We start from the raw sequence: 13,313 nt of genomic DNA, 5'->3' as shown, positions 1-13,313 counted from the left end.
GTGCTGCCTGGGGTCCGAAACTGTCCTGGGGGCATCTGATGCCTTCCACCTGTACAGCCAGGACTAATGTGCTGCTCAGTGGACGGAGAGTCTGTCTTGCGAGTCAACTCTGAAAATCGCTCTCCAGACAAACTTGTTTGAACACATCTGAATTCATGAACAGGTTCAGACTAATCATAACTACGTTTTTTCATCACTAAACAATGTCAGAGAAAAACATCATCCTCAAAATTGGTCATTCTGAGGACAGACAAACCTAATGTATTTATGAGTGAAACATACGGTGAATTGCAGTGTGGTACAGTGCCATCTCGTGGTTCTAGTGCCAGCCTAAAAGGAAGTAAATGCGAGAGACACTAGTTCTGTCTTCTGGTATGTATACAGTTGAGACTTAGAAATTTTATCCTGTTCTGAAAAGAATGTTACCAAAAAAAAAAAAAAAAAAAAAAAAAGTTGTTCAAAATTAGAATGAAATTTAACTATTTTCTGGAAAAAAATAATGTTTTTTACATACCGTACAGAAAATGCAATATTTAGTCAATGATTGTGTTTAGTTTACATATAATTTCAAAATATTTCAGTTTTACTGAGTTCATATTCTGATGAAAGATGATTTTTAAATTCTGCAGAAATGTTGAAATATTTTTGGTCAGCACAAAGCTAAAGGAATTCTTTAAATAAGACAGGAAATCTGGACATCAAATAATAGATGTAACTTCAAATTCTTAGTGCCTTTACTGATATGATCCATATTTTCTTCCAAAAATTGTACTTGTACTGTGGGTAACACTTCATAAAATTGAGGATAACACTTCATAAACTTTAGGATAGCATGTATTTAAACTGCTGTAACAATAATCAGATGAATATTGATGATGTCAAATCTTTTTTGCTAAAAAGGTAGGGTTTTGAATATTCTTGGGTAAACTGAAATGAAATGTTTCCTTTTCCCCTTGAAAATTCACATGTATGTAGAACTTTGCTATCTAAGCACCATGAATATTAGAGTTCTGGTATAAGCTTTTTTTTATAAAAAAGGAAATTGCAATATTATTGTTGCTCAACTACTACCAAACAGAATAGTTGCCAAAGGAAAAGATTTCTCAAGTATCCTCTTGATACTTAGAAGAACACCATAGTAGCCATACTAGCGATTCAAGATCAAATTTGGGGTTAATATGTAGCCTGTGATTTTATCCAAGATCAGAATATCTGGAGAAAAGTTTTAAAAAAGAGCTCTTTCCCACGAATAAACCCAATGCAAACTTTATCACTGACCATTACCTAACCATCTCATAACTCGCTCACGGATCTTTTCTTCTGAAATACAGTCTCCTATTGGTTTATTTCTGCCCAGAAGAATGATCCTTTTTGAAGGATCTCTGACAGCTGGCCTAGGTTATATTTTGATTTAATACTGACAAGGATATTAAGTTTGTTGCCTTTCAATTAAACTGGATTTCTTTGTGTGCCTGTATCATGATATGGCAAATAGAAATGACTAACAAACTTGTCCTGTACCACTTACTCTTTCAGATTTTTCTACCATATCTCACCTTTTGTCTTTCATTTCTGAGAAGTCTCTTTCCTGCTATGAAAATCTCTTAATGCTTTATTGAATTCTCTGTTTTATCTACGAACTGCCGTATTTCTGCTATATCTCTTTTCATACGTGGTAACTAGAACTGAGTATGCTATTCAGAGATAGTGACTGGTATCAATATGTTATGTCATTACTTTAATTTCAATGCTGTGTTCTGCCTGGCAGCTGCCCGATTCTATATTTTCCTGACCTTTGACTTTTCAGCCACCTGTGGATATTATTATACATGAAGGAAACTTGCAGAGACCACTGGTATGCGAGAAGTAGTTTTATCGCAAGGCTTGCAGCACCTAGACAGATGAGAAAGGGCAGGCTGCAGCTTTACAGCTGTCTCTTGGGCAGCTACAGCACCGTGACTCCCGCTGCTCAGGTATGTACAGCCCTTTGCCATGCAGGGCACTGAAATTAAAACAAAATTCCCACAATTTTATGCTGGACAGTTGGTGGATTCTCATTAAATATAGGTAAACAAAATAGTCTAGCTAATTCTTACAAATATAAAGAAGCACATAAAGCAGTTAACACAAACGAAAGCTTAAGGTGTTCCTTTGAGAAATAGAAAATTGTCATTCAGATGTAATATTTATTCTGTTCCTCTGTTTACCATTGATGGTGCATGTATCCTCTTCAGAAACACAGGCTCAGGCTCATGCTAGGTGATACCAGACATCTCAGATGTTCATGGTGGGGGGAGGTATGAGATCTGCCAACGTCTCTCTCTCCACTGACAGCAAAGGGAATTTAGGATGATCATACTACCGTCTTGGAGTCTTGTAAGGTGGGCTGAACATATTTTTTGGGTAGTTAGAGGAGATGATGATGTTTTAACTTACTATCAATTTTCTATGTATCATCTAAAGTAATTACAGAATAATGAAATCTTTCTTAGTGGTGCTTTACAATTTTTTTTCTCACCAATGGCCAGAATTTCTTGCTGAGATAATGGCATTGCAAAACCAGCACTGAACTGGATCCTCCTTAGGCACGCTTGATCTTTGTTCTTATCTGCTCTCGCATTACTATGTGGTTGCAGAGCTGAACAGGACAAGCCTAAGTTTTGCAAAGTAAAAGATAGGAGAAAAAAAGTTCTGCTTGGTTATATTGGAAAGTTTTTATAATTGTCTTTCTGCTATCTCCCATATAGAGGAAAGGTGCCTGGTTCAGCCTTGGCTATTTTTGAAATGAGCTCTGGTGAATGCTCATCAGCATCCATAGGTATGTCTCTAGTTCTTATGAAATAGAGCTGTAATTTTCCTTAATTTGATAGTTACATCCAGTTTGTTGTCATGGAAAATTCTTAGAGAATATTCAAGGTTTCAGTCCTTTTTCTATGATTTTCCTCAGAGCTTTTAATTCCTATTGATGCCTGAAAAATTCTAGTTTAAATAAACCTAAATCCTCTGACTCCTGTATATAATTTAGTATAGTAAAAACATAGAATAGTGAAGTTCTTAAAATGATCTTCATAAATAATGCTTCAGTCTAATTAGCTTTTTACAACAGTATAATTTTTTAGAAAGCTAACACTCCAAAAATCATTAAATATTTGGAGAAAGTTGTTTAAATACTCTAGCATGACAATTTACTAAAATGATTATAGGCTTCCATTACAGGTAACCCACTGTAGCGTAGTATCAAAAAGCCTCACTTTGTATATAAACTATATCTCACTGTTCACAGAGTGAAAGTATAAGACAATTATTCCGTGAAGGCTATATTATATTATAACCTTGTATCTCGCAAGAAAGTTGCAATGCCAAGCATTTAAGGAAAAAAAAAAAAATATGACACTAAAAAGAAAAGAGCTGGAGAGGTGTAATCAGATCTGCTACTGCAGAATTCCCAGCCATCAGCATCTTAATGCTGGAAGGCCCTAAAACGCTCATGGCAAAAATAATTAAAAAAAAAAAAAAAAGAAAAAAAACCTCTCAATATGAAAATTTTTGATATCCTTGGATTCTGCTTAAAATAGAGGCATTTTCTTGCTGGGTGGATAGAAAGTGACCCCATTTACCACTATGTTCCTCCTTGCTCCTAAGTGAAGCCAATCTTTTTCTGAAATGTATACATCTTGCCAAGTTTCTGGTTTTGAGATAAAGATCATGTATACACCAAACTGGTGGTTTGTCTAAGGGGAAAGAGAAGTACTTTTCTTAAAGGAAAAATGTCTTTGGTTGATGTTTACTAAGCAGCACCTAATCTTATAAATATGACAATTTTAAGATTTGTACACCTTAGAGCTAAGAACCTCTTATCTGTATTTTATTCAAAACAAAAATCCTCTAATCCAACGTCTAGCTGTATTTCTGAAGTATGACATAATAGAATGCTATGGAAAATAAAATTAAAACTGACAAAAAGCATGTGATAGGATCTATAAAACACCTGGGTGTTTTACAGCCATAGGCCTTATCTCCTTTGCTTCTTGAGACTTCTCAACGGTGACAGAAAGCAGAAACCTTCCGGAATTTCTTTAATTGTCCTGATCATCTAAAAACTCTGGCCTGTATTTATGGTAGCTTTTAACTGCACAGGCTACACTTACTTGTAGCTGTAAGGAACTAGAAGCGCAAGTGTGTGGAGAAACCTCATTTCTTCTTCTTTTTTCATAGTATAGATCAGGCATAAAGCACATCTGAAATGTTAGAAATCATAATGAAAGAATAAATACATTCCCAGTAGTCATGTATATTTGTGAAGCAATTAAAATGTACACAAGGAACAGGGACACTTTTGCTTTGCAGCAAAGGTAGAATGCCAGAATTAATTATTTTTCTTTAATTTAAAGCATAGATAAAAGACTGCACAAGTTGATTGTTCTCCCTCCTGAAATGTTTTATTCTATTTTGTTTTTAGAAATTAAAAACAATCAATTTCTCAATATCATTGAAAAGAATCTCTGATTTGCATTAAAATGAAATACTAAACTTGCCAATTCCTATTTTTCACTGCTCAGTGTCCTGCTTATATAGATCCTTAATGTAGTACAGATATTGTGCATAGTATGCACACTTTGTTCTTGAGTATGCTTATTATATACTATAATGCAAATGTTAGAAATGTGCAGAAAACTATCGGATATCAACTGAGAAATACAGACTCGCAAATGAACCATCAAAAATCATCCTGGACACAAACATTCAAGGATGGGTAATAATCCAGCTTTTTTGTTCATGTTAAAGCAAAACAGGCATATTGTTACAGGTCTGGATATGATTTCATTTATACAGAACTTTCCATCTTCCTGTTGACTATCAAAAGTCAGGGGCCACTGTGACTTCAGGTTTTCATGGTATTTTTCCAGGAACTGTTACTAGTTGCCAGTACTGGATGTCCCAGATTTGGGGACGGCCGACCTGTTTCGGAGGAATGTAGGCCTCTCTGTTCCAAACGCAAATGGCAGCTGACTTTCTACCCACAGACAGAGAGAAAAACATATGTCTATCTAGGGCATGCTTTAAGTAGTAAGCTGTCATTAGTTATTCAGAGTATTGGACTTCTGGTAACTAGTTACCTACAAATCACTATAGGCTGAGACTTAGCTGAATCCTTTTGTCCCAAAAGAGAGCAAATCTCTCCCTTGAGTTGTAAGAGATCAGCATGTACCATTCATGTATTCACCCAGTGATTCACTAAGAGCAAGCTAGGCTTAATTGCTGAGGAGTATCTTGCAGGTAGGAAGTGAATAAGCTCATCAAGACCTGTGCTGCTCTGGGCAGGGTGAGCTTATGTATATATGCACACCGAAAACAGCTTTGCAGTAGTGGTGTTCGGGTGTTCATGGGACAATGAGAAAGTGTCCAGTGTCCAAAGGAGCTAATCCAGGCACAGATCTCAAGAAAGGCTGGAAGAAGTCGGTCACTGTCTTAGAAGACGGTCTTTCTAATGTATCATTTGCTTGGAAGGGACCTTTGGAAGATATCTATTATGACCCCCTTTCCAAAGCTGGGCTAACTTCAAAGTTCATCAGGTTGCTCAGCAGCTTGTCCAGCTGAGTTTTGAAAATCTCCAACAACAGCCCAATGCAGCCTATTCTGTCACTTCAGAGTATAAATCATTTTTGTTAGGGCCACTGAATGCCAAATAGTCACTGCTGACTGCCATTTTTCTATTTGGGTAGCACACATTGTACTTGCTATGTGTGGCACACTTTGCTATTTGAGTGATTTGGGTTTAATCTGAAGACTTTTGTCAATTATACTTGCATCAGCATTGAACCTTATATATTGTGTTCCTTCTCTGTTTATGTTTAGTCAGAAGAAAACAAACAAACTTTCAGTGACAGTCTTACAAATAAATGGATATCTTGGGATAGCAGCATTATTCGCCTTCTTAGGACTTGTTCTGAACTTCCTTCTAATACTTCCTGAGCTTCCAGTTGTTACTAAATGCTAGTAAAATAAACATGTCAATAGTTATTAAGGTGACTTAGGAAAATTTGTCCTTCTGTATCTAAAAACACTTTTCATACATGCTCTGAATGCCTGTGTATTCTTAAAGTGGTAATGTATGGGAGAATTCTTCATTTCTGAATTCTACTATGAGTATTTCAGTTAGCTATAATCTCTGAAATGCAAGCATTGGATCTTTTATTTGTTCAGTATAAAGGCCACTGCAAGTAGCTAGTGAATAATAAATAACTGCCATAAACTCCAGGAAGGGAATTTGTGTTAGCTTTGGGATGGTTTCCCAGGTGAGAATTCATCGACATAATGATCTAGGACACTGCTTATGACAGCTGAAATACCTTCCACCCCTTGTTTCTGGGCCAGATTGTTCCTGACCTTTATGTGGGTTCTCAAAAGTCAGAGAAGTGCTTCCTCATCACTCCCCGTGCACAGGCCATATGAGAGCCCAGCACAGCTGGAGTGCCTGACTGGAATCCTCACCTATCACTGTTAATGGGAATTAATCAGTCACTGAGTTCAAATGAGTTTGAATTTCATCAAAGTGAATTCTTCTCTTGTAATATTACTGTAAAAGCACCTTCTCACTGCACCCTGTTTCTGCCCACACTAATCTATTTCACACTATTTTCCTGGGTATCTTCTGTTTTTCCACCCAGAACTTCTGGCAAGGAGGCTTTTCGAAGTTCTCTACGCTTACCAGCGATTTCTGAGTGCATGACAGTGCAGGGAGAACTACTGTACAATGTCCTTCACATACATGGTAAATTTGATGCTTCTGAAATTCATTAGACCTATGTATGCTACATCATCACATTTAAAGAGCCTGACAAGTTACAAAAGCTTAACAGCACAGCTGATGCCTTCCATCCATTTGGGAGCCTAGTGTGCTGCTCCCCATAAAACAGTGCATACAGAGGTCTCTTACCCTGCCCAAGATAAAGCCATAAATGTCTCAAGGTAGACTGTGCTCTGAAGGCACCATTTCTGAAGGATTATCTAAATTCCATGTAGATATTTCAGGTTGTGAGAACCCAACTAGCAAGCAAGGCTTTTTTTCCCTCGTACTCTGATTCATGAGTAAGATTTAAATCTTGTGAACTGTAGGAACAGCCACCAAAGTTGGAAGAACAAAAAGAAGAAAATTTGTTGAATTTTATTTATCAGAGCTCAGAAAATACTGCAGAAGTATTTAAAGAAAGGTACTTTGGTCCTTCTCTTTTTTTTCTTCAAATATGCAAGTTTCGCAGTGAATTTACTCACACAGGCAGGAAATCAGGCTCAGATCCTCAGTACTAAATAACTCGTATTAAATTAATTAAATACAAATTAAATAATTTGTAAATAAGGAAAATAATAGTATTAATCAGACCTTGTTTTAAAATTATGTTGGGAAAGCCAACGTTCACAGATGTAAACCTGCACATAGCAGAGGATGAACAAAAATCAAGTAAATTCATGTATTTCATCAAAACACACTATAATGCCTTGTATCTTGAAAATTAGTGCTGAGTTAGAGCTTTGAAATCCGTGTAGCCTGTTTTGTTTTTCTTTTTCATCCCATAAATCCCATGCTGCACCTTCCATAGTTCTAGGGAGCGAGGCTGTGACTTTTCCTCCCTATTCTGCTTTTCAGCTACACCACAGTCGTCTTGTCCCACCAGGGAAACTGCAATTAAGGCAAACTTTCCACACACGGAGGAGGAGTGAAGGAGGAGGAGGAACAACTGAAATCCTGATTTCTAAAAGTGGGTCTCTTCTAGTTCTGCAGCTTTTGTACTCATGAGAAATCTGGTCATCCACGTAAACAAGCTTAGAATTTTTTTCTAATTTGCGCTCATCTCCAAATGAACGGAGGGAAATACCCTGCTCTTTCAGCACTGGTTTGGCAGGACTGCTATTCTCCGTCCTCCCTGGAGGACTAGTTTTCTTGGAAAACCAGCAACCGACCCACATGCCACACTGACAGCATCGCAGAGGGAATAAAAACCCTCCCCTCAGCTATCAGCACTTTATCACCTGCATGTGCATGGCAGGAGGCTCTTCCCTCTGCTCAGAAATCAGCTTAGGAAAGCAAAGTTTGAGCAGCGAATTCCTGTTGTTTCAAAACACCCCATGTGACAGGATATTTCCTTATCATTTGGAGCCCAGAGCCTTCCCCAGACCCACCAGCCCTCCGCCAGCGCGGCGGCCCTGCCCGGCGGGAAACCCGCTCCTCACCGCGGCCGCGGCCCGCCACCCCTCGGCGGCGGAGGAGCACGGCTCGGCCATGACCCCCTCCCTGCTCCTGCTTCTCCTCGCACTTGTTCCCCCTGCTTTGCCGCTGCTGGGTAAGTGCTGGAAGTGCCGGGGAGGGAGTGGGGTCTCGGCGCTGCCCTCCTCGCCCTCGGCGGGCGCAGCTGCCGCCGCCGCGCTGCGCCCGGCGAGGCGCCCTCGCAGGTGCACCACAACCTCCAGGACAGGGCGAAGTCTGCGGCCATTTTAACCCCCTCGGGGCTGGCTGAGGAGAGCTTCGATGCGGCGCGACGCGACGCGGCGAGCGGCCGGGGGCAGGTGGCCGCCCGCTCGCCCTGTGCTCCCCTCCGCTCCCCGCGGCGCCGCCCGGGGGCCCTCGGCGGGCGAGGCCGCCGGCGAAGCGCCCGCTCGGGCGCCGAGGGTCGCAGCCGCCGCAGGCGCGCTGGGGCCGGCGCCGCCGCGCCTCGGTTCCGCGGGCCGCCGTGGCGCCCTGCCGGGGTGGCGGCGGCGGGTTCACGGGTTACTTCTTGATTCACACCTGCGTAACCAGCTATAATTGGCAATTGCTGCATAGTGCGCAACTGCTTTTGCGTACGGGAACTTCTTAAATCATAATCTCTCGTGTGGAAAAGATGCCTGGCCAGTAAGATTTTAGTCTTTGTGCTGCAGCCCTTCGTGTATCAGCTGCGGCTAAGGGCAGGTGGAGAGGGACACGGCGTGATGGCTGAAGAGCTATGAAAGCCTGTGAGAAAACCTGGAATCTAGCTGGGACAGTTCAAGGAAGAGATGCTCGGATCTGTCTGGAGTGGATTGAAATGGCAAGGATGTTGCTTCCTGTGCATTTTAAAGAACTTCCTTCCAGAAGAAGTTTTTGAAACCTTCTGTAAGAGTTATTCTATTATAAATTAGCATAATTCACAGTACCAAGGTTGTGGGACTCAGGACCGTGCTGCAGTGGAGCTTTGTGTGTCAGCTGCAGCTTACCTGTAGCAAAGCAAAAAAAGGAAATCTTGCAACTACAGCGTCTACCGCACTTGGGTCCCGCTGCCTCCATTCATCCTCCTGCTTCAATTCCAGTTAATTTTTCAGTGCCTGCTTCTGGTGGCAGCAGTCTGCTTGCTGTGCACACTACGTATGTGCTTTAGGTTGTGCTGGGCCCGAGCAGCTCGCCGTGTGCGACATGGTGCTGCCCTGTGCGACCTGGGGCCCTTGTGTGAGTAGCCACATCGTGTTTACGTGCGGCTGACACCTTGCACAGGTGTAGTCAGAAAACGGTTGTTCTTTTTTTCCCACCGGTCATACCTCCTCATGCTGCTTTCCAACCTTCTCCCAGCAGCCACTACTCTGCACCGTTTCGTGCTGGAGCGCAGCACTGCAGGGGCTTTTGAGTTTAGTTTAGGCTGCTTTGGGGCACCTTTTTTAACTTATGTTACATCTTCTCCTTTAACACCTCAAGTTGCACAAAACATGCATGGATATTAAGAAAAAACATAAATGAAATGTTATTTTATGGCCAAAAATACAATTTTAGCAGTTTGAAAGATCAAGCAGTTTTTTCACCATTGTGAAAATGTCTTGATGTCTTCTCTTCCCAGGAATTTTAAATAAGGTTTCAGGAAAAGGATAGTTGCAAGCTTTGCATATATCAGTTTACAGTACCATTGTACTAAATGTTGGCAGAAAAGCGTCATAAAAAAGTTACCACTAGCAGTGGTAATTATACATTTCCTTGTATTGTCTGTGAGCAAAACCAATTGGCAGAAGGCAACAATTTCTGTCTCCAGTGCTCATCAGTTTTATGCTACTTCCTAGTGAACTGGAAGCCAAATGGACATAAGAAGGAAACCAAACCATGAATGAGATAACTCTAGGTCACCACATTCACTGAGACAAAGGTTATTTGTTCCCAAGTTATTTTTCTGTAGAAAAGTATGATCACTTCCACATTGGAGCCTCATCAAAGAAGGGAGAATACTCTGTGGTTTCCTCGTAAATATTTCTCCATTTAGAATTTGTTTAATTTGGTAACTATATAATAAAAGAGTGTTTTAATTAGCTTGAATGCAGAGGGTTGTATAAATTAGTGTATCTCTTTCCTAACCTTAGCCCAGTTAAAGTACTATTTTAAGGTCTTCTACAGCAGGTTATATTATGTGGTGAATATCAGAATGAACTATTAAGTTATTGTTCTAAAATGTATCTCAAGGGGGTAAAAAGGAGAAAGAGAAATTCTCGGTTTTTGGGCGAGACCAGCTCAGAAATGTTGCGCTCTCTAGCAGATCCAGATAAAAACTAGTGTCTAGATTCATATTTGATTTAGACAGTACCTAAGATTACTTCAAACCCAGTGATTCTAGTGCTTTTTGTCTTACAGATACTAGCATCTTTTTAATATATAATGAAGATCACAAGCGCTGTGTACTGGCTCAGAGTTCTAGTTCAGTGACTACTGCTCCTTGCGTTCAAGACAGTGAGTCTCAAAAATTCAGGTGGGTCTCAGATCACCAGCTTATGAGCGTAGCGTTGAAACTGTGCTTGGGAGTGCCTTCGAAGACAGACTGGGTTCCGATCACTCTGTATCCTTGTGACAAGGCTAGTGCACTTCAGCGATGGGAATGCAGAAATGAGACTCTTTTTGCAATCCAAGGGGAAGATCTGTTTTTCAACTATGGAAACAGACAGGAAAGGAATATTATGCTGTACAAGGGATCTGGTTTATGGAGTAGGTGGAAAGTCTACGGAACCACAGACGATCTGTGTTCTCGAAGCTATGAAGGTAAAGTTCTGCAAATTAATTTCTGTATTTCAAACTCATTTCTATGTTTATCTAATTAAAGTATTTAGAAGTGTAGAAGAACTTCATTAGTCTTGTTAGTGATCAGCGAGTAAGACTTTTGGTGAAATGAGCAATACTTGAGTGTGTGTTTTTTTGGGCATTCACTTATTCTGTCTCTTTTCTGCCCCCCCCCCAATTCCTTCTTTTTTTTTTCGTTTATTTGCCTTTCAGACCGTAACTTTACCATGCAAGATAGTCATTCATCTGGAGGAGAAAAAAAAGACCTGTGGTTACACAGAACATGCATATGACTATATACAGTGCATGATGAAAACTTTTATTATTTACATATATACAGAAACAGTTAGTGTGAACACAGTCTCATCATGCGTTTTTCCTTTGAGGAGCAAATATGAATGATGCTGTATGGATTTAATTAACTCCTGATCCTTTCAGCTCCAGTTCACTGAAGATGCCATGCTAGGTATTTGAAGTGAATCTCAGAATTGGCACTGATATATTAGACAAAGAAATAGGATATTTTAAATTGTTTAATTTTGAATTATTATGTATGATGCATACATATATGTGTGTGTGTGTGTATATATATATGTATGTGTTTACAGTAAATATCTGAGAATATGTTTGTCTTCCCATTTAGGATCCTTTCATAAACAGGAACAGGCACAGAGAGAGGGAGGATGCATTTTCTAGGAATTAAGCAAGGGCTGAGTACAGTGTTAGTCCTTGGACCAGAGCCAGAATGAAAGTACCTTAGCAAAGAAATTACGTGAAAAGAGGCAGAGTGGAGATGGAGTTATGACCCTTCATCCCTTCCTCTGTTGTTTTCTAGTAGCAGCAGTGGGACAGTGTTGTTGGGATGTCATCTCCCTAGCAGTCCCTGTGAGGTGGTACTGCTCTGTATTTCCTCCCACCCGTGTACGTACATTACATGTGCTCACATACAAAAGCTGCTTTAGGTGCTGCAGTAAGCCATGCCTTCCAGTTTTTGAGGAAGCAAAAATTGCCTATAGATGCAAATGGAAATTTGCTTTGGATGTAGTATGAAGGAGTTCCTTTGAGGTAAATACCCTTCAAGTTTGTAATGGCATGCTCTTCCCCACCAGAAACAACCAGCAGTTGAACAGGTTGTTAACAGAAGAATCAGCAGTTGTTTGGGATTAGAAAGTCAGTTGCATACCTTCGTGGACTTTTTGTTCTTGGTGGCTATGCATGTAAGTTTTAACACAGGAGTGTGCTTGTCTTGGCTCAGTCAGTTCTGTTTAATGTTTTATTTAAGCGACACAAAACTTGTTCCATTGTGGAAATGGATATCGGAACAGAGCTAGAGAGTAAAGTTACCCACATCTCCTATTCCTAGTGCAGTTCGTAGACTAAGTTAGCAAACTCTGCTTGCTATAATATGGTCATAAAGCTGAACTGGTGTAAATCCCATGCTTATTACTCCTTAAACATTTTTAAACTATTGTGTCTCCTTAGATACCTACACAGTGAAAGGAAATGCCAATGGAGCACCTTGTGTATTCCCTTTTAAGTTTGGTGGTAAATGGTATGCTGACTGCACAGATGCTGGCAGATCAGATGGCTGGTTCTGGTGTGGGACCACTTCAAACTTTGATGTTGACAAGATGTATGGATTTTGCCCATTGAAATGTAAGTTTTGTACGTTGATGAGTCTGCTGTGGACTGGAAATACTGTCCTTGTCATCTACTTTACTTTGCAAAATACAATTTGAACTGGTTTACTGTTTACACAGAGCCTGTATCCTTTTAGGAACTACTTAGATATGTGAATATAGGGTTCAGCATAAAAATTTTGTCTGACTACGTCCAGGTGAAAATGAACACAATCATATGCTGCAACTTTAATTACGCCATTTACTTAAATAAAAAGTTAATCATGCATGAAGATACTACATTTGTGTATGTAAAAGGCTGTGTACAAGTTTGTGCAGCAGAACTGGAATGTAGAATATAACTTAACTGTAAATTAAGAGTAGTTGGTAGGAACAAGTTTCCTGGAACATAAAGCAACTCAAATTACATCTTTTTACTAAATTGCAATGTTTCCCAAGTGTGGTAGTATGCACAATGCCCAGTGTTCTGCAGTTTTGTAATTAAAAACAACAAAAAGTATTCATATTTTACATTCCCTGGTTTGAGTCTAATTAAGAGTTTCAACTGTAGTATTATATTAATACAGAATTTAATGTAGAAGTGATGGTATTACGCGTTGAGTAAATTTGTGTTACACGCCTGCATGGATTTGAAT

The 13,313-nt window shown here is 39.9% G+C and overlaps 1 protein-coding gene across 1 annotated transcript in view; it reads left to right on the top strand.

Moving 5' to 3' along the window:
* Positions 1 to 8,196: 8,196 nt before the first annotated feature.
* LOC134136846 (macrophage mannose receptor 1-like) overlaps positions 8,197 to 13,313 on the top strand; it is a 56,853-nt gene continuing 51,736 nt past the window's right edge. The window contains exons 1-3 of the mRNA XM_062569058.1: positions 8,197 to 8,339; positions 10,619 to 11,020; positions 12,521 to 12,694. Coding sequence (XP_062425042.1) covers positions 8,279 to 8,339; positions 10,619 to 11,020; positions 12,521 to 12,694 — 637 coding nt within the window. The 5' untranslated portion in view covers positions 8,197 to 8,278. The remainder of the gene's footprint in view (positions 8,340 to 10,618; positions 11,021 to 12,520; positions 12,695 to 13,313) is intronic.

The sequence above is a fragment of the Rhea pennata genome, chromosome 2, assembly GCF_028389875.1.
Source record: "Rhea pennata isolate bPtePen1 chromosome 2, bPtePen1.pri, whole genome shotgun sequence".
In the NCBI taxonomy this organism is placed as follows: domain Eukaryota; kingdom Metazoa; phylum Chordata; class Aves; order Rheiformes; family Rheidae; genus Rhea; species Rhea pennata.
Note: the sequence above shows the minus strand (reverse complement) of the source record. Positions and strands in the feature narration are given on the sequence as shown.